This window comes from Betta splendens, chromosome 8 (genome assembly GCF_900634795.4).
Source record: "Betta splendens chromosome 8, fBetSpl5.4, whole genome shotgun sequence".
Lineage (NCBI taxonomy): Eukaryota > Metazoa > Chordata > Actinopteri > Anabantiformes > Osphronemidae > Betta > Betta splendens.
In genome coordinates, this window is record NC_040888.2 from 3,325,127 (window position 1) to 3,352,957 (window position 27,831).

At 41.2% G+C, this 27,831-nt stretch overlaps 9 gene segments (V, D, J or C); all 9 read left to right on the top strand.

Annotated features, from left to right (window-relative positions):
• Positions 1 to 2,450: 2,450 nt before the first annotated feature.
• Positions 2,451 to 3,433, top strand: LOC114850631 (immunoglobulin heavy variable 3-30-3-like). The segment is given in 2 exon segments: positions 2,451 to 2,577; positions 2,667 to 3,433. Coding segments are annotated over 2 exon segments (363 nt in total).
• A 3,588-nt stretch (positions 3,434 to 7,021) lies between these two features.
• Positions 7,022 to 7,627, top strand: LOC114850630 (Ig heavy chain V region 6.96-like). The segment is given in 2 exon segments: positions 7,022 to 7,125; positions 7,221 to 7,627. Coding segments are annotated over 2 exon segments (414 nt in total).
• Positions 7,628 to 8,969: 1,342 nt separating this feature from the next.
• On the top strand, positions 8,970 to 9,571 carry LOC114860888 (immunoglobulin heavy variable 3-53-like). The segment is given in 2 exon segments: positions 8,970 to 9,079; positions 9,168 to 9,571. Coding segments are annotated over 2 exon segments (453 nt in total).
• Positions 9,572 to 12,932: 3,361 nt separating this feature from the next.
• LOC114850521 (immunoglobulin heavy variable 3-43-like) lies at positions 12,933 to 13,645 on the top strand. The segment is given in 2 exon segments: positions 12,933 to 13,062; positions 13,161 to 13,645. Coding segments are annotated over 2 exon segments (534 nt in total).
• Positions 13,646 to 15,134: 1,489 nt separating this feature from the next.
• LOC114850640 (Ig heavy chain V region 6.96-like) lies at positions 15,135 to 15,688 on the top strand. The segment is given in 2 exon segments: positions 15,135 to 15,218; positions 15,303 to 15,688. Coding segments are annotated over 2 exon segments (426 nt in total).
• A 4,113-nt stretch (positions 15,689 to 19,801) lies between these two features.
• Positions 19,802 to 20,413, top strand: LOC114850625 (Ig heavy chain V region 186-1-like). The segment is given in 2 exon segments: positions 19,802 to 19,850; positions 19,929 to 20,413. Coding segments are annotated over 2 exon segments (357 nt in total).
• Positions 20,414 to 21,128: 715 nt separating this feature from the next.
• On the top strand, positions 21,129 to 21,680 carry LOC121202391 (Ig heavy chain V region 914-like). The segment is given in 2 exon segments: positions 21,129 to 21,178; positions 21,274 to 21,680. Coding segments are annotated over 2 exon segments (456 nt in total).
• Positions 21,681 to 22,193: 513 nt separating this feature from the next.
• On the top strand, positions 22,194 to 23,091 carry LOC114850623 (immunoglobulin heavy variable 7-4-1-like). The segment is given in 2 exon segments: positions 22,194 to 22,320; positions 22,396 to 23,091. Coding segments are annotated over 2 exon segments (477 nt in total).
• A 2,002-nt stretch (positions 23,092 to 25,093) lies between these two features.
• LOC129604507 (immunoglobulin heavy variable 1-46-like) lies at positions 25,094 to 26,086 on the top strand. The segment is given in 2 exon segments: positions 25,094 to 25,538; positions 25,639 to 26,086. Coding segments are annotated over 2 exon segments (360 nt in total).
• The last annotated feature ends 1,745 nt before the right edge of the window (positions 26,087 to 27,831 follow it).

A 27,831-nucleotide genomic window follows, 5' to 3' on the forward strand; every position in this document is an offset into this window, starting at 1 on the left:
GTTTATCAGGCTCAAATTTAAAATGAAAATGCATTTTACATTTTGAATTTCAATATTAAAAGTGGCAACTCAATACCTAGTTTAAAATAAAAGTTTAAGGCCTCTGTACATGTCGCTGTACAGGGACCCCCCCATGAGTTATGACTTGTGTGCAGCCGTTAAACCTCAGCCACACAAGCTGCACACGTTGGAAGCTTAGACTCTCGTCTCTCCGACCATATAAACCATTTCAGCAACAACAATCACAGTGCTCAAATACCAATGACAAATCCATACATCTTCCATCACTTACTGTACTTTTGACGACTTCTGAACCCCAAATGACGCTCATTCACGTCGTGTGCAGTCTCATTCTGTCTGTTACGATCCAGCGAATGAAATCCAATGAAGCGTTTCAGTTCATTTCAAAACGATATTGCATATTAAATTGCCAATTGACAAATTCATTACCATTTGACTTTTGAGCCTGATAAACATTCTTTGAAATGTCTGTACTTGATTCTATAAATAGTTTTCTATATGTTATTTGTGACAGTATTTATTTAAGGTAAGTATTTAAGGTGGACTGAACAAAGTCCAACCTTCCAGATCCTGATGCAAATTCTTGCTCTTTATATTTGTGACCTCCCACTGACTCAGAGTCACTTGTGTAGTTGAACCAGTTGTTTTCACCTTCAGTCACACGATGCTGAACAAACTCTCTGTTCTGGTGACAGTGCTCTCGTTGCCCTGTGAGTAGAACCATGCTGCAGTAGTTATGATGTCATTTGATCCAAACATGACTTATAGTTCTGTCACCTTCTAACATCTTTTCTTCTGTTTCTGTAGGTTTGAATGGTCAGGCTCTAGAATCCATTCCTTCCACTGCAGTAGTGAAGAAGCCTGGAGAGACCCTCAGTCTGTCCTGCAGAGGATCTGGGTTCACATTTAGTAACTATGGGATGCACTGGGTCAGACAACCTGCAGGAAAAGGACTGGAATGGATGGGGGTTATTTGGAGCGATGCAAGTAAAACAGTTTATTTTAGCAACATTCAAGGACGCATAGAAATCACCAGAGACAACAGCAACAGCATGACGTATCTGAAACTGTCCAACCTGAGGCCAGAGGACTCTGCTGTTTATTACTGTGCTGGGGAGTCACAGTGGTTAAAGTGAACCTAAAGGCTGAACAAAAACCCTAAATGTCTTACTTACAGCAGCCTCTAGGGGGCAGTAGAATATTCAAATAAATGAATGATGACAAACACATAACTTAATAATAGACTGTTTGTAGTGAGCAGCAGATGTGGCTTAATTCACAGAAAGTTCCCAAAGGATTTTAGAAGATATATTATTACAGCCAGTATCTACATTTACTATTCTTATTCAGTTCAAGGCTGTTTAACCACAAACAGCAGTTGTTTCTGCAGATGGATCATAAATAAAAAATAAATAAATAAATAAAGAGTTGCTGTTTATTACTGGGCTTGAATTACTAATTAGACAAGCAGCAACCACATATGTCAAATCAGGATTAGTAGAAAGAAACCTCTTGATTATTTTATTTATTATGAAATTCAAACATCCAGAGACTCACACAAACTCGACGACGTTACTCTAGAACCAGATATAAAGTACTTCCATCACAGTCTCTGCAGTTCTGTTCCACTAACAGACATGTTTCCTGTAGCTCTGCTGCTGTTGTTGGTTCTTCTATTGTAGAAAACCTTCATGATCATTTGCTTCACAATACTTTTCAACAGGTGTGAAGTGTGAACAGCTGACACAGCCAGACTCTGTGCCTGTGCAGCCAGGTCAGCGTCTGACCCTCACCTGTCACGTCTCTTACTCACTTGATGCCTGGACACACTGGATCAGACAACCTGCAGGGAAAGGACTGGAGTGGATTGGATATTCATGTGCTAGTTGTACTCCAGTCTGCAAAGACTCACTAAAGAACAAGTTCAGACAGTGAGTCTAAACAAACAGCCTGCAGCCTGAAGACTCTGCTGTTTATTATTGTGCATGAGAGACACAGTGACACAAACCAGAACAAAAAACCCACAGAGCCAAACATTAGTAACATAATCCACCAGAGCAGGAGCCCCTTAGACTAGGAACGGTGACTGGGGAAATTAATTCTTGACAAATCTCATATCATCAACTAAAACAGTAAATGACACAACAACAGTTTCTATAAATAGTGTTCCCAGTAAATTAATAATTATTTAACAATATCACAGTAAAAATATATTTCAGTACTTTTTCTTGATTTTGGTGGATTTAATATATATTTACTGTACACATCTACACAGATTGTATAAAGAAAATGTAACTTGTACTTGAAGGTGAACCAAACACAGTTATCAACTGAAAGTAAGCAAAAAAAGTCAACTTTTTCATCATTTCAATAACATTGGAGTTTTTTAACTAAATGAATTTTATTTGAATAAAAACAAGTGAGTTTACTTCTCACTAAGAGGAGGAGCTCATGCAAAGCTTAGAGCTTCTTAAGAGCTTTTCAGATGCCAGTGAACACAGTTCAACATGATGGTCTATAGGGCAGGACTGCTGCTGGTAATTCTCTGCAGGGCAGGTGAGAGCAAACCAATAAAACCAGTTGAATGCATTTTTAAGAAGCTGCAAAAGATGCAGCAAGTGACTACATTAATGTTTGTCCAACAGGTGCAGATGCTCAGACTCTGACAGAATCTGAACCCGTGGTTAAAAGGCCTGGAGAATCCCACACACTGACCTGTACATCTTCTGAGATTGACTTTGGTCACAATAATATGAACTGGGTCAGACAGGCGCCTGGAAAAGGACTGGAGTGGATCGCTTTCATCGGCATTCGCAGCATAAACAAGTACTACTCTGAGTCAGTTAAAGGCCGGTTCACCGTCTCCAGAGACAACAGCAGAGAACAGCTGTTTCTGCAGATGAACAGCCTGAAAACAGAGGATTCTGCTGTTTATTACTGTGCCAGACAGTCCCAGTGACTGAAGTTGGTGGAGGAGCTGAACAAAAACCTACCACATCAGACACTTACAGACTTACAGACTTAACATCGGTTTCTGGTGTGTTGAAATATATTTTTAAATGTTTTAAAAGCTTTTTTTTTTAAATCCTTCTCAAATGGATTTTCATTTAATACTAAAAAGTGTTTTTTGGAATTTTGGAACAGGACATCGAGGGTTGGAAACCGCTGAACTCTGAAAGATGGGATGGAGGCAAAATAAGTCTTCACCACCAGAGAACAACATTACAAAATTAATGACACGTAAATATGGTGATGAAGGTGTTTATGTCTCCATGATTGGGTAAATAATTATGGGTTTAAACATAAAATGGTGATGTCATGGGGTACATGTAGGACTAGATAAGTCTACCTTCTTCCTACTCCGTTCAAGCATGTACTAGGTCAGTTGAAAGCTGAAATGCATTTTCTTGTATATGTGCCAAATTATGTGTGTTGTATATCAACTGCTTTTACATATTTTAAAGAATAAATTTAAGAAAAATAAATCAATTTTAATTGTGAATGTGCTTCATACAGTAAGCACATTCTCTCCTGCAGAGGATCGGGGTCCACATTTAGCTGCTGTGTTATTACCTGGATCAGACAACCTGCAGGAAAACCCCTGGAATGGATGGGATGTGTTTATAGCGATGCAAGTATAAACACACTATTCCAGCAGCGTTCAAGGATGGATAGAAATCACCAGAGACAACAGCAATAGCATGTTGTACCTGAAACTGTCCAACCTGAGGCCAGAGGACTCTGCTATGTATCACTGTGACGGAGTCTCACTGGTTAAGTGAACTGAGACATACCGTTCTAATCAGCCCCAGCAGGGGGCAGCAGAGCACAAGTACAGACTAGAAGAACACGAGTCTAAATGAGCAGCTGTGGTTTGAATTCCTGCTCAAGTTCCTCCTGGATGTGACGTTTGAATGATGTAACTGTACAACACACACCACTGAACATGTTAAAAATATGTAAAAAAATATGTATTTTGTATCAAATCCAAAAAAAAATCTAATCCACAATACTTTATGATGATTAGAGCTTCATGTATAAAGACAGAAATCATCAAGCTGCATCATTAACTCTGATACACACACACAAAAACAGTGTCTGTCTGAGCGTCCACAGTGTTTAATGTCACCGTGAAGCTAGATTTCTGTCTTCCTGGTCAGGTTTCCTTTCATTCAGTAGCAGTGAAGTCTGCTGTAGCTGAATCCTCCCTGTGAGGTGGAGTCAATGCAAAATGTCCATGTTTTCTATTTATGTGCAGAGAAAACAACACGACATCAAACAGTGGACACACGGTTGAACATGACGGGCTTCAGGGCAGCGCTGATGCTTCTGACTGTCTGCTGGGCAGGTGAAGGTTTAGGTTTGCTCCAATGGAGTTTAAGCTGCTTTTAACCCTAAAACGACCTAAATAATGTTGTTTTATTTTAACAGGCGTCCACAGTCAGACTCTGACAGAATCTGAACCAGCGGTTAAAAGACCTGGAGAATCCCACAAACTGACCTGTACGACCTCTGGGCTGTCATTTAGTAGCTATTTTATGGCCTGGATCAGACAGGCTCCTGGAAAAGGCCTGGAGTGGATCGCTGCTATTTATAGTAGCCACATCCACTACTCTGAGTCAGTTAAAGGCCGGTTCACCGTCTCCAGAGACGACGGCAGAGAGCAGCTGTTTCTGCAGATGAACAGTCTGAAGACTGAAGATTCTGCTGTTTATTACTGTGCACGAGAGTCACAGTGACTGAAGTTGGTGGAGGAGCTGTACAAAAACCTCAAATAGTACAACTTCTCTATCAGACATCTATTAAAGGAATATCATAAAATATAACACAAGATAACACTTATCCACACAATTACTCATTAAAATTTGATTTTACATAACTGGGAGAAAATTACTCAACATATTTAAACTGTGAAACAGGCAGCTGTTAGCATATAAATGTTCTGCTAATAATAATAATAATAATAATAATAATAATAATAATAATAATAATAATAATAATAATAATAGGTTTATGTATATTAGAGACTTAAAAACATGTTAAAAAAGTGAAAGAAGTAGCTATTATACTATAACATACTGTAAATATCCCTTCTCTAGTTCGATCAAATGGTAAATAGTGAGTTTCCCAACTGTCATCAAAGTGTCTCCACCAAATTAAGAAGACGTTTTGGTTGCCATGATCTTCACTAGGAGACCTAGTAAAACCTAGGATTTCTGTGCAAACACTCTCCTCTTTAAAAACACATCAACATGAACATTACAAAACATTGAGTATTATGATAATAGAATAAAAATAATAGTATATATAGTATGTAATATAATACAATTTTATTGTCAATTTTGGTTCAAAACGATTCATATGTTAATATGTGTGATCACATAAACACTCCATCTGATGACTGCTAAAATATCTACAACACGCCTTATTTCCTCTCATATAATGCAATATAAGTTTTGTTTCTGGAGACTGTTTTGTAAAAGTCACTTCACACACATTTTTACATTCTGAAGCCAAATTTCCTGTTCACTAAACCCATCCTTACTTTTCCCTCCATCTCCTGTAGTTCAACTACTTCAATGTGACTTGTATCAGGTAATGAGTTCTGCTCCTCATTCACTGAAGTCTATAGATTGTTCAGCAGTCCTGATTCTATGCAAACACACTCATCTACCGTCGTTCTCAGCTATAAAACCTTCAGCTGAGCTCACAGTTCATCAGTTTCACCATGTTTCCTGTCGCTCTGTTGCTGCTGCTGGCAGCTGCATTTAGTGAGTTTCTCTGGGTTTGATAGTTGAGCATTTTATGCAATTTAGTAGTTCTTACACCATTTTTTCCTTTTGTTTTCAGCAGGTGTGAAGTGTGAACAGCTGACACAGCCAGACTCTGTGACTGTGCAGCCAGGTCAGCGTCTGACCCTCACCTGTCAGGTCTCTTATTCTATGAGCAGCTATCGCACACACTGGATCAGACAACCTGCAGGGAAAGGACACGAGTGGGTTGGAAGCGCATGTGTTGGATACAACACATACTACAAAGATTCACTGAAGAACAAGTTCAGTATCAGCTTAGACTCTTCCACAAACACAGTGACTCTACAGGGACAGAACCTGCAGCCTGAAGACTCTGCTGTTTATTACTGTGCACGAGAGACACAGCGACACAAAGCATCAGTGGAGCTGAACAAAAACCCCTCAGAGCCTCAGTCACATGAAGCCACCAGAGGAGGAGCTCACAGACCAGGAATGACTTTAACTGTTGTTTAAAAACATCAGGATTTTAAACTGAAATTACCTAGAACATATTTTAGCTGAGGTTTTGATGAAGATGATCACGGGACCAATTTGTAAAACTGTTGATAGCTGATGAAAACAAATAAAAAAAATAAAAAATAAATAATAAAAGAACAAATGACAAATAATCAAGGTTTAAGTTTCTTTTTAAATTTTTTAAATTTACAATTATTATTAATATTATTATTAATTTCAGTATATGTACATATATACTTCTATGCACTACTTTCTGCGTCTTTTTTTGCTTAAAAAACAGCATGTATTAGGCTCAATGTCATATTTTGATGGAGAGTTTTGCTCTTTCAAGGAGTATATAAAAATATATATATATATATATATATATTTCTATAGATGAATGGCTTTTTGTAATTGGCCTTTCTGAATAGTTGTGATGTCAGACTGGTAGTTGGTGGACAGGTTGAGTCTGTGCGTATTTTACAGTTTCTGGAAACAAAAAATATTGTATACACAGTTCTTAAAATAGAATTTGACAAAGATATTAAAATTTTTAGATGGTTGTCTATGAAGACGACAGAACGACAGCTAATAAAAATACTTAAAAAATTTTTCAACAACAATAAAAACATTAGGGTGAAATGCTGAAGAGCAAAAACTGGACAAATGTTAAAATGTTTTACATAGACTGTAAATAAAACCCAGCCTAAATCTAGTTGTAGCTGAGGAGGAGCTCATGCAAAACTCCACATCTTCTCCCTCTTATGAGTCTGATGAGGATGAGAGTGAACACAGACACAGTTTAACATGATGGGCTTCAGGACAGGACTGTTGCTCCTGACTCTCTGCTGGGCAGGTACCGTAATGTGTCCACTCATCACTGTGGAACTTGTTTAGGTTTTTACTAGCAGCTCAATGCATGACAAACATTTGTTTTGTTTGGTTTGACAGGTGCTGATGCTCAGACTCTGACAGAATCTGAACCAGCAGTGAAAAGACCTGGAGAATCACAAAAACTGACCTGTACAGCTTCTGGGTTTAACTTAGGTGGCTATCATATGCACTGGGTCAGACAGGCTCCTGGAAAAGGACTAGAATGGGTCGCTACTATTAGTGATAGCAGTGCCTACATCTACTACTCTGCAACAGTTAAAGGCCGGTTCACCATCTCCAAAGAAAATAGCCAAAACCAGTTGTTTCTGCAGATGAACAGCCTGAAAACAGACGACTCTGCAGTTTATTACTGTGCCAGAGAGTCACACAGTGACACAAGAGACACAGACGCTGTACAAAAACTCCCACATCAGAGCCAGTAGAAAGGCTGCTGTTTGTAATTCACACCCACAGAAACAAACTAGTTCAACACAACACTCATCAGATAGATATTATTTTTGTTTTACACATTTTTTGTTGGTTTCTTGTTTATTGATATTCTTCTGAAAAAAAGTGAGAAGTGTAAAAAAAAGTAATTTCAGCTACAAACTTGATCGATGAAATTACACTTCATAAGTACAGTAACTTTATTTTTTTGGCTCGTGAAATTATGATTTGAAGAAACATTTTCCATCAATATAAAGGAGATTTTTTTTTTAAAGGTCTTCCTCAAATAATGTGTTTTAATTGTTATTGTGCTTCACATAGTAAATAAAGATTTATACTGTACATCACAACTGTGGTGACTGGGGAAATAATTTTAGGGACAAATTCAATGTCAAATATCAATTCTTGATCTTGCACGAATCTGAAATCATCCATTAAAACAATAATGGATATATTTGAGTACTTTTTCTTGATTTTGGCAGATTTAATATATATTTACACATCTACTGTTACAAACTGGACGGAACCCTGGGGACAGGAGAGGAGATGCCGTGGAGGCGGAGGAGTGGAACGCGGCTCTACGGCCTTCGTGCACACGGCACTACGCTGCGATCTAGTCGCGCTATTAAAGACACTTGGTTCTCTACTGAACCGTTACGCTCACCTGGCCGCATCCACGGACCAGGTCGCAGGGCAACAGGGAAGACCCCAAATGCACGACCCACACAGAAAATAACGTTAACACAACACTGCTATTTTAACAAACGTGAACTGCTCCGTTCACTAACGAGCACAGAGAACCTGACATGCAACACAAGACATTAACTCCAGACAACTAGAAAACTAATCTACAGCACTGTCTAACAGGCTAAGTAAACACGCACCGTACAACGGGCAAATTCCTAAACAAGAAACGGAAACCTTCACAATGAACCAGACATTAAAGGAAACCCAAAACTCCACTTTCATTGAAGACTTTAACAAGGAACGTGACTTAGGACCAGTTTAACACACCAGCCCTGTGTGAACAAAAAGGCATTACTTGAATACTACCCACAGCAGGTGGGCATCATCAACTCATTACCGCAGGAAACTAACTCAGGTGATGACCCACACAACAAACACCGGAGCGCCCCTCGCGGCGCGAAGGCTGATTGTCACATCTACAGTTTGTAGAAAGAAAATCTAGTACTTTGTACTTGAAGGTAAAACTGACAGAGCCATTCTTCAAACACAGTTATCAACCAAAAGTCAGCAAGTCAACTTTCATCATTTCATAACATTGGAATTTATAAACTAAATGGATTTTATTTGAATAAAAACTCCCTGTAATTTAGGATTTAAATGAAACAAGTGAGTTTACTTCTCACTCAGAGGAGGAGCTCATGCAAAGCTTAGAGCTTCTTAAGAGCATTTCAGACACCAGTGAACACAGTTCAACATGATGGTCTATAGGGCAGGACTGCTGCTGGTAATTCTCTGCTGGGCAGGTGAGAACAAACCAGTAAAACCAGTCAATGCATTTTTAAGAAGCTGCAAAAGATGCAGCAAGTGACTACATTAATGTTTGTCCAACAGGTGCTCATGCTCAGACTCTGACAGAATCTGAACCCGTGGTTAAAAGGCCTGGAGAATCCCACACACTGACCTGTACAGCAACTGGATTAACCATCAGTAGCAACTACATGGCCTGGATCAGACAGGCTCCTGGAAAAGGCCTGGAGTGGATCGCCTGGCACGACAGCTATAGTGGTAGCAGCAGGTTCTACTCTCAGTCCGTCCAGGGACGCTTCACCATCTCCAGAGACGACAGCAGGAAGCTGCTGAAACTGCAGATGAACAGTCTGACAGCTGCAGATTCTGCAGTTTATTACTGTGCCAGAGACACAGTGACACAAGAGACACAGACGCTGTACAAAAACCTGCCCCAGTCATTTTTACTGGACTCAGAAACCTGCACTGCCTCATGTGCTGATATTTAAATTATAGCTTTGACACATACAGGTTCAGGGGACCAAAGTGCAACGTTTATTACTGTGCACGAGAGTCACAGTGACACAAAGCATCAGTGGAGCTGAACAAAAACCCCTCAGAGCCTCAGTCACATGAAGCCACCAGAGGAGGAGCTCACAGACCAGGAATGACTTTAACAGTGTTTAAAAACATCAGGATTTTAAACAGAAATGAACTAGAACCTATTTTAGCGGAGGTTTTGATGAAGATGATCACGGGACCAATCTGTAAAACTGTTGATAGCTGATGAAAACTCCTTAGTATAAAAAATTAAAAGAACAAATGACAAATAATGAAGGTTTAAATTTCAACTTTAATTTACAATTATTATTATTAATATTATTAATTATTATTAATTTCAGTATATGTACATATATACTTCTATGCACTACTTTCTCTGTCTTTTTGTTTAAGAAACAGCATGTATTAGGCTCAATGTCATATTTTGATGGAGAGGTTTGCTTTTTAAGGAGTATATGGAAATATATATATTTCTATAGATACATTCTTTTTAGTAATTGTCCTTTCTTAATAGTTGTGATGTCAGACTGGTAGTACAGTTCCTGGAAACAAAATATTGTATTCACAGTTCTGCTTTTTAATTGCTTGTTAAAATAGAATTTGACAAAGATATTAAAAGTTTTAGATGGTAGTCTATGAAGACGGCAGAACGGCAGCTAATAAAAATACTTCAAAAATCTTTCAAAGCAATGCAAACGTTAGGGTGAAATGCTGAGGAGCAAAAACTAGACAAATGTAAAATGTTTTACATAGACTGTAAATAAAACCCAGCTTAAATGTAGTTGTAGCTGAGGAGGAGCTCATGCAAAACTCCACATCTTCTCCCTCTTATGAGTCTGATGAGGATGAGAGTGAACACAGACACAGTTTAACATGATGGGCTTCAGGACAGGACTGTTGCTCCTGACTCTCTGCTGGGCAGGTACCGTAATGTGTCCACTCATCACTATGGAACATATTTAGCTTTTTACTAGCAGCTCAATGCATGACAAACATTAGCTTTTTTGTTTTGACAGGTGTTGATGCTCAGACTCTGACAGAATCTGAACCAGCAGTGAAAAGACCTGGAGAATCCCACAGACTGACCTGTACGACCTCTGGATTTGACTTCAGCAACTCCTGGATGGCCTGGATCAGACAGGCTCCTGGAAAAGGACTGGAGTGGATCACTAGCATGCATCCAAGCAGCAGCAGTCATATCTACTACTCTGAGTCAGTTAAAGGCCGGTTCATCGTCTCCAGAGACAACAACAAAAAACAGCTGTATCTGCAGATGAACAGCCTGAAAACAGACGACTCTGCAGTTTATTACTGTGCCAGAGACACACAGTGACACAAGAGACACAGACGCTGTACAAAAACTCCCACATCAGAGCTAGTAGAAAGGCTGCTGTTTATAATTCACACCCACAGAAACAAACGGCTTCACCACAAACTCCAAACAACCTGAAGTCTCAGTGAAGCAGCTTCAGTCAAATAAATTTTATGAATCAAATAATAAAAAACTGACGACACATCAATCTTTTGTAACCTGTTGGTAGTTTTCAGCACAAAGCTACTGAAAAACACGTCCGGTGACAGTTATAATGTCCTGATTCTGTTGATTTTCCACATATGATTTCATGGACATTTATTCCTAAGTATAAATAATATATGGACCAGCCTACGAATGCTGCAGAAACGAACTAATCTGAATCTAAATTAGTCAAAAAAGCAGTTTAATAATTCTTATGAAGAAATATTCTCATTTATTTCTCACTATCAGCTGAAAAATAATTCTTATCCTGAGTATCATTATTATTGTTATTATCATTAATAGTAGTTGTATTATTCATGGTTCTAAATTTTTGGATGTTAGATTGGTGATGAGTGATTCTTTACTTTACTCAGGTCAAAACTGTTCAGCACCAGTCAAATGCAGAGACTGACGACAAAAGATATAGATGTTTATTTAATTCAAATCAAACTAGCTGCATTGTCCCTGTGAGAAGGAGTTAAGTCAAGTTTCCCTCAATAATCTGGATGTAAAGCAACAAATTCACTTGTTTATTTTTTCAAAGGTGTCATTAAACGTCCATTATCTAGAGATCACAAAAAAATGAATAACACAATTACTGGAAATTTAATTTAATAACGTAATTAAGAGACACTTAATTTAGAGACAGAGCTTTATAATCATTTTAAAAACCATCAAAGCAGTTAAACAATAAATTAACAAAACAACCGCTAACTAATCTCCTGGTCCGTATCCATAAACCCGTCCAACATGAAGCCATAAGCAGAAACTTTAAATAAACAAACGCTTCATGTGTTTTAGCAGGCGTCGGTAGAACGTGTCAGAAACATGACTTTAACCAGTGACACAAAAAAATTAACGGTGAAAGAAGCAGCTGCTATTTCCTGTATCTGAATATAAACATACTGGTAATAAGAATAACAACAATAACACTATCTGTAGCTGTCGTGTGAATGATCAACTGTTAAATCATGTGTCGTTGAAGTCTCCAAAAAAGTCCAAACCAAGTTCAGGAACTCATCCCAGCCGTCGTGGGGCCACAGACAGAGGCACACGTGTCTCCATCAGCACAGACTGGTGTCATGATATTCTGCTGAGCATTTCCTTCAGCAGTGACTGTGTTGTGCCTCCAGCCTGATGGGTTTAACATTCAAATAATAAAATAGTCGACATTAGTGACGATACGGTAGTAACTTCACTGTAAGTAGTATAAGGGGTGCCGAATGTAAAAGGAGCACCTACAACTAGTTTTCTCACATTTAACTAAATAACATGTTTTCTCACATTTAGTTAAATGTGCAAAAGTGTAAATGTAAATGTTACAGTAAATATAAACATAAATGTTAAATATAAATGTAAATGTTAAATATAAATGTTAAATGTAAAATGTAAATGTTAAATGTAAATGTTAAATGTAAATGTTAAATGTAAATGTTAAATGTAAATGTTAAATATAAATGTTAATTGTTAAATGTAAATGTTAAATGTAAATGTTAAACGTTCGCTGATCTGACCTGGAAATCTTTGTTTATAGCGTGGAAGTACAGTAACTTCGGCTAGCTAGTAAAGTTAGCTGTCTAATTCTCCACTGGCCCCATAGAAATATTCCATTTAAACCTACTTAACTCCTATCGGCCATAATGGCTTCCACTTCAGGTTTCTCTCCAGTATTGTCGTGCACCGATTCAAACAATGCAATCGTTAGGGTGAAATACTGAGGAGCAAATACTGGACAAATGTTAAATGTTTTACATAGACTGAATAAAACCCAGCTTAAATCTAGTTGTAGCTGAGGAGGAGCTCATGCAAAACTCCACATCTTCTCCCTCTTATGAGTCTGATGAGGATGAGAGTGAACACAGACACAGTTTAACATGATGGGCTTCAGGACAGGACTGTTGCTCCTGACTCTCTGCTGGGCAGGTACCATAATGTGTCCACTCATCACTATGGAACATGTTTAGGTTTTTACTAGCAGCTCAATGCATGACAAACATTTGTTTTTTTTTTTGGTTTGACAGGTGCTGATGCTCAGACTCTGACAGAATCTGAACCAGCAGTGAAAAGACCTGGAGAATCCCACAGACTGACCTGTACAGCTTCTGGGTTTAACTTTGGTGGCTATGAAATGCACTGGATCAGACAGGCTCCTGGAAAAGGCCTGGAGTGGATTGCTTTCATCAGCACTGGCGGTGGCAGCACCTACTACTCTGAGTCAGTTAAAGGCCGGTTCACCGTCTCCAGAGACAACAGCCAAAACCAGGTGTTTCTGCAGATGAACAGCCTGAAAACCGACGACTCTGCAGTTTATTACTGTGCCAGAGACACAGTGACACAAGAGACACAGACGCTGTACAAAAACTCCCACATCAGAGCCAGTAGAAAGGCTGCTGTTTATAATTCACACCCACAGAAACAAACTGCTTCAGCTCAACACAATTCATACCCACAGTCAGTGAGTGAAGTTGGTGGAGGAGCTGTACAAAATCCTCACAAACACTCATGAGATAGATGTTATTTTTGTTTTACACATTTTCTGTTGGTTTCTTGTTTATTGATATGTTCCTGAAAAAAATGTGAGTAGTAAGTTTTTGTAAAGTAGAAAGAAAAGTAATTTCAGCCACTTTAGCTGGTGAAATTATGAGTTTAAGAAACATTTCCATCAATATACAGTAAAGACTTTTTTTAAAAATCCTCCTCAAATAATATATTTTAATTGTTATTGTGCTTCACATAGTAAATAAAGATTTATACATGAACTGTTTCTATTTTAGATGCAGCATGTTTGTAATTGTGATAGAAATATTCACATTCCTTATCAAAGCTCTTGAGGAATATTATTACTGAATATTGAACCATAGTAGAGATCAGTTTATAATACACAATGTCCTGCTATAATAAACTAATGTATCATCATGTGGTTTAAACATTGGTTGTAGGGGAGGAGGCTGTAATTTGTAAAATATGACATTTACCACGTTTCCTCATAATAAATTACAATAAGTGACATATTTTAATTGAACTAGAATATTTAGCAGAGCATGTTGTCTCTGCCCTGTGACTCGTTTTCTATTGTATCAGACAGCCTTGACTGAATTAGTGACACAGTACACAAAAAACCCTCCAGATGTTGATCTCAATTGATGCAATATTTTTCTGTTCCCTAATATCATCAGGTTGTTCAGGTCAGAGCATGGAGTCCATTCCTTCCACTGCAGTAGTGAAGAAGCCTGGAGAGACCCTCAGTCTGTCCTGCAGAGGATCTGGGTCCACATTTACCCACTGTTATATGCACTGGATCAGACAACCTGCAGGAAAAGGACTGGAATGGATGGGGGTTCGCTGGGCTGGTGGAAGCGTAGACATTGGCAGCAGCTTTCAAGGACAGACAGAAATCACCAGAAACAACAGCAACAGCATGATGTATCTGAAACCGTCCAACCTGAGGCCAGAGGACTCTGCTGTGTATCACTGTGCCAGAGTCTCACTGGTTAAAGTGAACTGAGAGGCTGAACAAAGACTACATACTGTTCTAATCAGTCCCAGCAGGGGGCAGCAGAGCACAAGTACAGACTAGAAGAACATGAGTCTAAATGAGCAGCTGTGGATTGAATTCCTGCTCAAGTTCCTCCTGGATGTGACGTTTAAATGATGTAACTGTACAACACACACCACTGGACATGTTTAAAATGAATATGTCAAAAAATATATTTTCTTTGTACCAATTCCAAAACCACTGACAATACTTTATCATGTTTAGTGCTTCATGTATAAAGACAGAAATCATCAAGCTGCATCATTAACTCTGACACACTCACATAAAAACAGTGTCTGTCTGAGCGTCCAGTGTTTAATGTCACCGTGAAGCTACATTTCTGTCTTCCTGGTCAGGTTTCCTTTCATTCAGTAGCAGTGAAGTCTGCTGTAGCTGAATCCTCCCTGTGAGGTGGAGTCAATGCAAAATGTCCATGTTTTCTATTTATGTGCAGAGAAAACAACACGACATCAAACAGTGGACACACGGTTGAACATGACGGGCTTCAGGGCAGCGCTGATGCTTCTGACTGTCTGCTGGGCAGGTGAAGGTTTAGGTTTGCTCCAATGGAGTTTAAGCTGCTTTTAACCCTAAAACAACCTCAATTAATGTTGTTTTATTTTAACAGGCGTCCACAGTCAGACTCTGACAGAATCTGAACCAGCGGTTAAAAGACCTGGAGAATCCCACAAACTGACCTGTACGGCCTCTGGACTGTCATTTAGTAGCTATTATATGGCCTGGATCAGACAGGCTCCTGGAAAAGGCCTGGAGTGGATCACTGCTATTTATAGTAGCCACATCTACTACTCTGACTCAGTTAAAGGCCGGTTCACCGTCTCCAGAGACGACGGCAGAAAGCAGCTGTTTCTGCAGATGAACAGTCTGAAGACTGAAGATTCTGCTGTTTATTACTGTGCACGAGACACAGTGACTGAAGTTGGTGGAGGAACTGAACAAAAACCTCAAATAGTACAACTTCTCTATCAGACATCTATTAAATGAAGATCATAAAAGATAACACAAGATAACACTTAACAACACAATTACTCATTAAAATTTCATTTAGAATAATGGGGAGAAAATTACTCAACACATTTAAACTGTGAAAAAAGCAGCTGTTAGCATATAAATGTCCTGGTAATAATAATAATAATAATATCCATCCATCCATCCATTTTCATCCGCTTATCCGGGGCCGGGTCGCGGGGGCAGCAGTCTAAGCAGAGAGCTCCAGACTTCCCTCTCCCCGGACACTTCCTCCAGCTCTTCCGGTGGGACCCCAAGACGTTCCCAGGCCAGCCGAGAGACGTAGTCTCTCCAGCGAGTCCTGGGTCTTCCTCGGGGCCTCCTACTGGTGGGACATGCCCGGAACACCTCCCCAGGGAGGTGTCCAGGAGGCATCCGAACCAGATGCCCGAGCCACCTCAGCTGGCTCCTCTCGATGTGGAGGAGCAGCGACTCTACTCCGAGCTCCTCCCGGGTGACAGAGCTCCTCACCTTATCTCTAAGGGAGCGCCCAACCACCCTGCGGAGGAAGCTCATTTTAGCCGCTTGTATCCGTGACCTTGCCCTTTTGGTCATGACCCAAAGCTCATGACCATAGGTGAGGGTAGGAACGTAGATTGACCGGTAAATTGAGAGCTTTGCCTTTCGGCTCAGCTCCCTCTTCACCACGACGGACCGATACACCGACCGCATTACTGCAGCCGCCGCACCGATCCGTCCGTCAAACTCATGCTCCTTCCTTCCCTCACTCGTGAACAAGACCCCAAGATACTTAAACTCCTCCACTTGAGGCAGGAACTCTTCTCCAACCTGGAGAGAGCAAACCACCTTTTTCCGGTCGAGAACCATGGCCTCAGATTTGGAGGAACTGATTCTCACCCCAGCCGCTTCACACTCAGCTGCAAACCGCACCAGCGCACGCTGGAGGTCCTGGCCTGATGAAGCCAACAGGACAACATCATCTGCAAAAAGCAGAGATGCTATCCTTTGGTCCCCAAACCAGACCCCCTCCGGCCCCTGGCTGCGCCTAGAAATTCTGTCCATAAAAATAATGAACAGAACCGGTGACAAAGGGCAGCCCTGCCGAAGTCCAACATGCACCGGGAACAGGTCTGACTTACTGCTGGCAATGCGAACCAAGCTCCTGCTCCGGTTGTACAGAGACCGAACAGCCCTTAGCAAAGGGCCCTGGACTCCATACTCCCGGAGCACCCCCCACAGGATGTCACGAGGGACGCGGTCGAATGCCTTCTCCAGATCCACAAAGCACATGTAGACTGGTTGGGCAAACTCCCACAAACCCTCAAGCACCCTGCTGAGGGTATAAAGCTGGTCCAGCGTTCCACGACCAGGCCGAAAACTACATTGTTCCTCCTGTATCCGAGGTTTGACTATCGGCCGAATTCTCCTCTCCAGTACCCTGGCATAGACTTTGCCAGGGAGGCTGAGAAGTGTGATCCCCCTATAGTTGGAACACACTCTCCTGTCCCCCTTTTTGTAAAGAGGGACAACCACCCCGGTTGTCCAGTCCAGAGGAACTGTCCCCCTCCTCCACGCGATGTTGCAGAGGCGTGTCACCCAAGACAGCCCCACAACATCCAGAGACTTGAGGTACTCAGGACGGATCTCATCCACCCTCGCTGCTCTGCTTCCTCAGCAGAAGGCATGTCGGAGGGGTTGAGGAGATCCTAAAAGTACTCCTTCCACCGTCCGATAACATCCCCAGTTGAGGTCAACAGCTCCCCACCTCCACTGAAAACAGAGTTGGTAAAGAACTGCTTCCCCCTCCTGAGGCGCCGAACAGTTTGCCAGAATCTCTTTGAGGCCGAGGGATAGTCCTCCTCCATGGCCTCCCCGAACTCCTCCCAAGCCCGAGTTTTTGCCTCCGCAACGGCACGGGCTGCAGCACGCTTGGCCTGCTGATACCCATCAGCTGCCTCAGGAGTCCTACAGGTCAACCATACCTGGTAGGACTCCTTCTTCAGCTTGATGGCGTCCCTTACCTCCGGCGTCCACCACCGGGTTCGGGGATTACCGCCACGACAGGCACCGGAGACCCTGCGTCCACAGCTCCGAACGGCCGCGTTGACAATGGAGACGGAGAACATGGTCCACTCGGACTCTATGTCTCCCACCTCCCTCGGAATCTGGTTTAAGCTCTCCCGGAGGTGTGAGTTAAAGGTCCGTCTGACAGAGGGTTCAGCCAGGCGTTCCCAACATACCCTCACAATACGTTTGGGCCTGCCAAGTCGTTCCAGCCTCCTTCTCTGCCAGCGGATCCTACTCACCACCAGGTGGTGATCAGTTGACAGCTCAGCCCCTCTCTTCACCCGAGTGTCCAAAACATATGGCCGAAGGTCAGGTGAAACGACTACAAAGTCTATCATCGACCTCCGGCCTAGGGTGTCCTGGTGCCATGTACACCGATGGACACCCTTATGTTCGAACATGGTGTTTGTTATGGCCAAACTGTGCCTAGCACAGAAGTCCAATAACATAACACCATTCGGGTTCAGATCAGGAAGGCTGTTCCTCCCAATCACGCCTCTCCAGGTATCACTGTCGTTACCTACGTGGGCATTGAAATCTCCCAAAAGAACGATGGGGTCCTCAGTTGGAGCGCTTTCCAACACTCCCTCCAGAGACCCCAAGAAGGCCGGGTACTCCACACTGCCATTTGGCCCGTAAGCACAAATGACGGTGAGTGACCTATCCCCCACCCGAAGGCGCAGGGAAGCGACCCTCTCGTCCACCGGGGAAAACTCCAACACATGGCAACTAAGCTGGGGAGCTATGAGCAAGCCCACACCAGCCCGCCGCCTCTCACCACAGGCAACTCCAGAGTAGAAAAGGGTCCAGCCCCTCTCAAGGAGTTGGGTTCCAGAGCCCAGGCTGTGTGTGGAGGTGAGCCCGACTATTTCTAGCCGGTACCGCTCGACCTCCTGCACAAGCTCAGGCTCCTTTCCCCCCAGTGACGTGACATTCCATGTCCCAATAACCAGATTGGTTATCCAGGGATTGGGTCGCCCAGGCTCCCGCCTTCGACTGCTGCCCAATCCACTCTGCACCGGCCCCCTACGGTTCCTCCTGCGGATGGTGGGTCCACTTGAGGACGGCCCCACGTCGCTCTTTCGGGCTGTGCCCGGCCGGGCCCCGTGGGAATAGGCCCGGCCACCAGGCGCTCGCATACGAGCCCCAACCCCGGACCTGGCTCCAGGGTGGGGCCCCGGCTGCGCCATACCGGGCGACGTCTCTGGCCTTGGTGGTTTGCCTTTCATAGGGGGGTTGTGAACCGCTCTTAGTCTGGCCCGTCGCCCAGGACCTGTTTGCCTTGGGAGACCCTACCAGGGGCATTTAGCCCCCGACAACATAGCTCCCGGGGTCATTCTGGCACACAAACTCCTCCACCACGGTAAGGCGGCGGTTCAGGGAGGAGATAATAATAATAATAATAATAATAATAATAATGAACTAATCCTACTGGAGCCAGAGACGGAGGCATAAAAGTCTCCATCAGACAGGTGTCACAACATTCTTCACGTACAAACACGTCAGCATTTCTCTCAGCAGTGACGTCGTTGTTCTGCCTTCAGCCTGATGGGTGTTTCAGTTTATATATATTAAAGACTTAAAAACATATCAAAATAGTGAGAGAAGAAGCTTCTATAACATACTGTAAATATCCCTTCTCTAGTTTGATCAAATGGTGAAATAGTGAGTTCCCCAACTGTTGTCAAAGTGTCTCCACCAAAGTAAGAAGACGTTTTGGTTGCCATGATCTTCACTAAAATCTAGGATTTCTGTGCAAACAGTCTACTCTTTAAAACACATCAACATGAACATTGCAAAACATTGAGTATTATAATAATATTAGAATAATAATAGAATATTTCGTTGTCAATTTTGGTTCAAAACGATTCTTATGTTCATATGTGTGATAACATAAACACTCCATCTGATGACTGCTAAAATATCTACAACACGCCTTGTTTCCTCTCATATAATGCAACATAAGTTTTGTTTCTGGAGACTGTTTTGTAAAAGTCACTTCATGCAAACACAGTCATCTACCGTCGTTCTCAGCTATAAAACCTTCAGCTGAGCTCACAGTTCATCAGTTTCACCATGTTTCCTGTCGCTCTGTTGCTGCTGCTGGCAGCTGCATTTAGTGAGTTTCTCTGGGTTTGATAGTTGAGCATTTTATGCAATTTGGTAGTTCTTACAAAATATTTTTTTTTGTTTTCAGCAGGTGTGAAGTGTGAACAGCTGACACAGCCAGACTCTGTGACTGTGCAGCCAGGTCAGCGTCTGACCCTCACCTGTCACGTCTCTTATTCGGTGGTTCCAGGTGGGTACTGGACAGCTTGGATCAGACAACGTGCAGGGAAAGGACTGGAGTGGATCGGGATGAGATACACTGAAGGCTCTCGCTACAAAGATTCACTGAAGAGCAAATTCACCATTGATGTTGATGCTTCCAGCAAAACAGTGACTCTAAACGGACAGAACCTGCAGCCTGAAGACTCTGCTGTTTATTACTGTGCCAGATACACACAGTGACACAAAGCATCAGTGGAGCTGAACAAAAACCCCTCAGAGCCTCAGTCACATGAAGACACCAGAGGAGGAGCTCACAGACCAGGAATGACTTTAACAGTGTTTAAAAACATCGGGATTTTAAACTGAAATGAACTAGAACATATTTTAGCGGAGGTATTTGATGAAGATGATCACGGGACCAATCTGTAAAACTGTTGATAGCTGATGAAAACCTCTTAGTATAGAAAATTAAAAGAACAAATGACAAATAATCAAGGTTTAAGTTCCTTTTTAAAATTTTTTAAATTTACAATTAATATTAATATTATTATTAATTTCAGTATATTTACATATAAACTTCTATGCACTACTGTCTTCGTCTTTGTTTGTTTAAAAAACAGCATGTATTAGGCTCAATGTCATATTTTGATGGAGAGTTTTGCTCCTTCAAGGAGTATATGGAAATATATATATTTCTATAGATGAGTGGCTTTTTGTAATTGTCCTTTCTGAATAGTTGTGATGTCAGCCTGGTAGTTGGTGGACAGGCTGAGTCTGTGCGTATTTTACAGTTTCTGGAAACAAAAAATATTGTATACACAGTTCTGCTTTTAATTGCTTGTTAAAATAGAATTTGACAAAGATATTAAAAGTTTTAGATGGTTGTCTATGAAGACGGCAGAACGGCAGCTAATAAAAATACTTCAAAAATTTTTCAAAAACAATGAAAACGTTAGGGTGAAATGCTGAGGAGCAAATACTAGACAAAAATAAAATTTTTTACATAGACTGTAAAAAAAACCCTGATTAAATCTAGTTGTAGCTGAGGAGGAGCTAATGCAAAACTCCACATCTTCTCCCTCTTATGAGTCTGATGAGGATGAGAGTGAACACAGACACAGTTTAACATGATGGGCTTCAGGACAGGACTGTTGCTCCTGACTCTCTGCTGGGCAGGTACCGTAATGTGTCCACTCATCACTATGGAACATGTTTAGGTTTTTACTAGCAGCTCAATGCATGACAAACATTTGCTTTTTTTGTTTTGACAGGTGCTGATGCTCAGACTCTGACAGAATCTGAACCAGCAGTGAAAAGACCTGGAGAATCCCACAGACTGACCTGTACGACCTCTGGCTTCACACTGAGCAGCTATGCTATGAGCTGGGTCAGACAGGCTCCTGGAAAAGGACTGGAGTGGATCGCTTATATAGGAACATCCAGTACACCTACCTTTTACTCCCAGTCAGTCCAGGGTCGATTCACCATCTCCAGAGACAACTCCAACAATAAAATCTATCTGCAGATGAACAGTCTGAAGACTGAGGAGACAGCAGTTTATTACTGTGCCAGAAGAGACACAGTGAGACACAGTAACAGGAGAGTCGTACAAAAACCACTTCCTCCAAAACCACCACTGGGAGCACTCAGCTCACTCATTATCACCTGCCCTGAATAAACCTTTGATTATAAAATACACACTTCATTTGCAGCGCTGTCAAAGATTGTTGATTTTTAAAAATGGTTTAACATTAGACATGTTGTTCTATAATGGTGAATATTGACACCTTCCATAATAAAATAAAAAACATTCCAAGTGTGAAGCAAATAAAGTGAAGCTTTCATGTCGATGGTGAAGATACAGTGGCCTTAAGTGGATTTTTACAGGACAATTACAGTATAATTAGAAAGTGTTTAGAAACATCAGTAACTGAGTTGTGTTTGTTGAGTGATTTAGTCTGAGGAAAGACAGTTATTATTGGACTCTATGGGCTGTAAGTGAAAACTAGACTAATTATGTTCATGAAAACCTCTGTATTTAGTAAAATGAGTGAGTAAAAAAACACTTTACTGAATGTTGTGGTGGTGACATGTGAAGCAAAGCTAATAAAAAGGCGTGTTTACAGCACATCGTCCTCCTGGAGGAGGAGGCACATGAAAACTCTGCCTTAGATATAAATGCACCAACCAAGTCAAAGGTTCAACCAGAGGAACCAACAGCTCAGTAAACCTCTGGATGATTCTGGACCAAGTCAATAGATTTGTGGTCTTTAAAGAAACTATGATTGTCTGGAGCTTATTCATATTTTGCATTCAGGGTAAGAACAGCTTTCATGTATTTATGGTCAAATGTAAAAACTGAGGGATGATGATTGTGGTTCCATTGCTTCCAGGAGTTTGGAGTGAGATCAGACTGAATCAGTCTCCCACCGAGGTGAAAAGACCTGGAGAGACAGTGAAGATGTCATGCGTCACATCTGGTTATACCATGACAGACTACGCTATGAACTGGATACGACAGAAGCCAGGGAACGCTCTGGAGTGGATGGGGTGGATCAACACCTATACGGCCACTCCAACCTATGCCAGCTCCTTTCAAAGCCGGATCACGCTTTCTCAGGACGTTCCCAGCAGCACTCAGTACCTTGAGATCAGGAGCCTGACAACAGAAGACGCTGCTGTTTACTACTGTGCTCGAATGCACAGTGAGTGGAGTCAGTGGAGCAGCTGCACACAAACCTGCTTAGGCTTCATGTTCCCAAAGAGGGTGATTCAGACTATGAAGTAATGATGCTGTACAATATATCTAGAGGCATAAAAACCCAGAAACTCTATTAATATACATACATGACATTAACTACATCCATGGAGTTGAATTCTGTTTATGTTTTACTCTGATTCTAGACTCATCAGAAAACACAAACTCTATTAATATACTGTGTTTTTAACTACACCTGTAATGTTCAATTCTGGGAGACTTGAATGTGTAACTGTATAGAGATGGACCTAACGGTTTGGCAATGATAACTAAACTGGGTAACATGCATTAACACACATTGAATGTTACTATTTTGATTGTAAATAAAAAGATGACTCTAACTGGACAGAACATGCAGCCAGAGGACTCTGGTGTGTATTACTGTGCAAAAGAGACACACAGTGACTCAAAGCATCAGTGGAACTGAACAAAAACCCTCAGAGCCTGAACATCCATTCATCAAGCCACCAGAAGAGGGAGCTCTAAGACCACTAATGATTTTAGGTCATTCTACTAAAATAAATAATCCTACTATACATACATGTAACGATTATTTCCAGTTTCTTCTATTTTTTTTTAACTTTGAAAATCTTAAAGTTGAATTTGTACTAAGGCTTGGTAATACAGAAAGTCTACATGAAATATTTTTGGGTTTAATATTAATATAATTGTATAAGAATATAACTTATATTTTATAATTATACAATTAAATGATATAAATAATAATGGCTTATTAAAGCTTAATTCTAAAATTATTTTTGAAACGACAATAAATAATAAAATTGTTCATTTGGTTGATATTTTAGAGGCGGAGTCAATGCAAACATGGTTTGTTCCATTCCTTTATTTGTGGTGAAGAACAGACAACAGCAGACAGTGAAGACTGAGAACTGACAAATCACTTCTGTGATGGAGAGACCTGAGTATTTAGCTGTTATTCTGATCCTGTTAATTAACTGGACTGGTGAGAACAAACTCGATCTTAGACATGAAAACATAAAGACAATACTGCTTCATCATGGTTCATAGTGAATTCTTTGGATTTCTCTAGGTAGTGATGGTCGAACACTGACGGAGTCTCAACCAGTGGTTAAAACACCTGGAGGATCCCACAGACTGACCTGCACTTATTCAGGCTTTGGTGGTGCTATTTATGCTGCTTGGATCAGACAGGCTGCTGGAAAAGGACTGGAGTGGATCGCTTACATCAACAATGGTGGTGCCAGAATCTACTACTCTGAGTCAGTTAAAGGCCGGTTCACCGTCTCCAGAGACAACAGCCAAAGCCAGGTGTTTCTGCAGATGAACAGCCTGAAAACAGACGACTCTGCAGTTTATTACTGTGCTAGAGAGTCACACAGTGACACAAGAGACACAGACGCTGTACAAAAACTCCCACATCAGAGCCAGTAGAAAGGCTGCTGTTTATAATTCACACCCACAGAAACAAACTGCTTCAACACAAACTCCAACAACCTGAAGTCCCAGTGAAGCAGCTTCAGTCAAATGAATGTTAAAGCATGAATCAAATCATAAACTGACGACATAAAATATTTTTATTATATACTTATAATATTAATATATATAATATAATAATATTAATAATATTTTACAATGCATTTAACCCAGCAGTCAAAGTGAGAAGTGTCTTACTCAAGGACACACTTGCTGTTCTGGTGGGTTTGAACCTGAACCTCCTGCTTCACAGACCAATGCTCTACCTGAACTACCAGGCGTGTTGCGTCATTCTCTATGCAAAGTGCGCCTGGTCCCAGTGTCTATAAAGAGCTGACCTCACATCAGCTGCAGCAGAAGGAGAGAAGCTCCCATCAGCTTCAACACCAACCATGTTCTCTGTAGCTCTGCTGCTGCTGTTGGCTGCTGGATCCTGTGAGTCTCACTGAGACACCCACAGTATGAGACAACACACTGACTGTTCACACTAACGCAGCTTTTCTCCACAGGTGTGAAGTGTGAACAGCTGACACAGCCAGACTCTGTGACTGTGCAGCCAGGTCAGCGTCTGACCCTCACCTGTCAGGTCTCTTACTCACTTGATGCCTGGACACACTGGATCAGACAACCTGCAGGGAAAGGACTGGAGTGGATCGGTTATTCATGTGCTGGTTGTACTGCAGTCTACAAGGATTCACTGAAGAACAAATTCAGTATCAGTGTTGATTCCTCCAGCAAAACACTGAGTTTAAAAGGAGAGAACCTGCAGCCAGAGGACTCTGCTGTTTATTACTGTGCGAGGCAGCGACCATCACAGTGACACAAAGCACCAGTGGAGCTGAACAAAAACCCCTCAGAGCCAAACATTAGTAACATGGATCCACCAGAGGAGGAGCCTCAGACCAGGAATGAGTTATAGCAGTCAGCAAATACACAATGTGTCTAAAAGTCAACCTTAATGTAAAATCAAATAAAAAAAATATTTAAGTTTATTATTACTTTGTTTAAAACCATGCACATGTTTAATTGCTACAGCAGATGCAGTTCTTTCACATTAATAAAATATTTAAATTCTTTTTTGAGAAAATTCTTCTAATTTCAATTTCCTTTGAATAAACAAACCACTACACTTAAAAATGCTTTCATTAATGCTAAGACCACATTGAAGTGTAACAGTGTGTTGGTTCAGGAGCCACTCCCTCTTTGATGCAAATCTTCCCTCTGTACAGTTACTTCTGTCCCGTGTGGAGCCTCAGACTCACATCTTCAGCCTCACAGCAATGAAGACTCTCACTGTTCTGCTGGCTGCTCTCTGTCTGTCCTGTGAGTCCTGATGCTTCTTGTTCTTGAGTGTTTCATCCAACAGATCATCAAATGTGTGAAAACGTCCCAGGTGACTGTAACTTTACTCTTATGTCATCAGGTTGTTCAGGTCAGAGCATGGAGTCCATTCCTTCCACTGCAGTAGTGAAGAAGCCTGGAGAGACCCTCAGTCTGTCCTGCAGAGGATCTGGGTTCACATTTGGGAGCTTCCATATGCACTGGATCAGACAACCTGCGGGAAAAGGCCTGGAATGGATGGGGGTTCGCTGGACTGATAGCAGCACCAGCTATGCCAGCAACGTTCAAGGACGGGTAGAAATAACCAGAGACAACAGCAACAGCATGACGTATCTGAAACTGTCCAACCTGAGGCCAGAGGACTCTGCTGTTTATTACTGTGCCAAAGACACACAGTGACTCAAAGCATCAGTGGAGCTGAACAAAAACCCTCAGAGCCAAACATTAGTAGCATGGATCCACCAGAGGAGGAGCCTCAGACCAGGAATGATGCAGTATTAACATCATCTTTAAAGAGACAATATCTACAGACATATCTGATATTAATCTAGAATAGACATTGGGTTAAAACACCTAAATAACCAATTTATCATGTTGTAAGTCACTTGATTCTTAATAGTCAGTAAAGTTTGTTTATACCTTTGACATATTTATAGTATATAAAGTACTTCTCAAAGTTTAAATTAAAACTTTATCAATTTCATTTCGTATTGTCATGTTTTTGTTGTTTTAATTTAAATGGTAAATATTTTTGCATTTGATAATTCAGTATTCAAGATTCAACATTTAATTTGAAAATGCAATTTTCAAATTTATTTTTTACATTGAACGACAATATTCCATTAAATTACCAATTGACAAATGCATTGCCTGTTGAATTTTGACCCTGATAAACTTCTATACTGATCAAATGTCTGCACTTGATTGTATAAATAGTTTTCTATATGTTATTTGTGACAGTATTTATTTAAGGTAAGTATTTAAGGTGGACTGAACAAAGTCCAACCTTCCAGATCCTGATGCAAATTCCTGCTCTTTATATTTGTGACCTCCCACTGATTCAGTCACTTGTGTAGTTGAACCAGTTGTTTTCACCTTCAGTCACACGATGCTGAACAAACTCTCTGTTCTGGTGACAGTGCTTTCGTTGCCCTGTGAGTAGAACCATGCTGCAGTAGTGATGATGTCATTTGATCCAAACATGACTTATAGTTCTGTCACCTTCTAACATCTTTTCTTTTGTTATTTGTAGGTCTGAATGGTCAGGCTCTAGAATCCATTCCTTCCACTGCAGTAGTGAAGAAGCCTGGAGAGACCCTCAGTCTGTCCTGCAGAGGATCTGGGTCTGCATTTAGTGACTATGGTATGACCTGGATCAGACAACCTGCAGGAAAACCCCTGGAATGGATGGGGATTCGCTGGGCTGGTGGAAGCGTAGACATTGGCAGCAGCTTTTAAGGACGGACAGAAATCACCAGAGACAACAGCAACAGCATGTTGTACCTGCAACTGTCCAACCTGAGGCCAGAGGACTCTGCTGTTTATTACTGTGCCAGAGTCACACACTGGTGAAAGTGAACTGAGAGGCTGAACAAAAACCTTGAATGCTTTACACACAGCCTCTAGGGGGCAGTAAAAGATAAAAAGAGCATTCATGTCACCAACTGATGTTGAATCTTGTGACTGTTACTTGCACATTATTACACAATACGTCCGCTGTCATAATTATAGGAAATAAAGACTAAAAAAATAACTCTAAAAAAATTAAAAAATATTTCATCTAAATAGGTATTTTTCTATGTTGAATATGATAATAAATGTCTACCGAGCAGCGGTGGGATGCGAGGCTTTGTGGGGCTGTCAACCATACATCTCCTTAAGGAAGTAGAAGTGACAGAAAGAAAAATTAAAAAAGCAGTGAAAGAACTGGAGGAGGAGGTGGAACGTTCCACCAACTGAGCCAACGAGAATGGATGTAACACATTCTATAAAGATCCACTAAAGTTCAAATTCAGCGTCATCTTAACAACAAACTATAAAACTAAAGCCTGGAACTAAATCTGTTAATTCTTTGGGGTCAGATGTTGTTGGTTAAATGGTGAGTTTATATTTTAGATGTGACATTGTGAATATGCAGCTGTTCTAATGTAGTTGTGATGGACTATTAATAGAGGAGCCACTCCCTTCTAGAAGGTCCTGATGCAAATCTTCAATCTGAACTCTCTCTGACACGAAGGTTCTCTTGCTTTTTTGGTGCTATTTTACCTAAAAAACA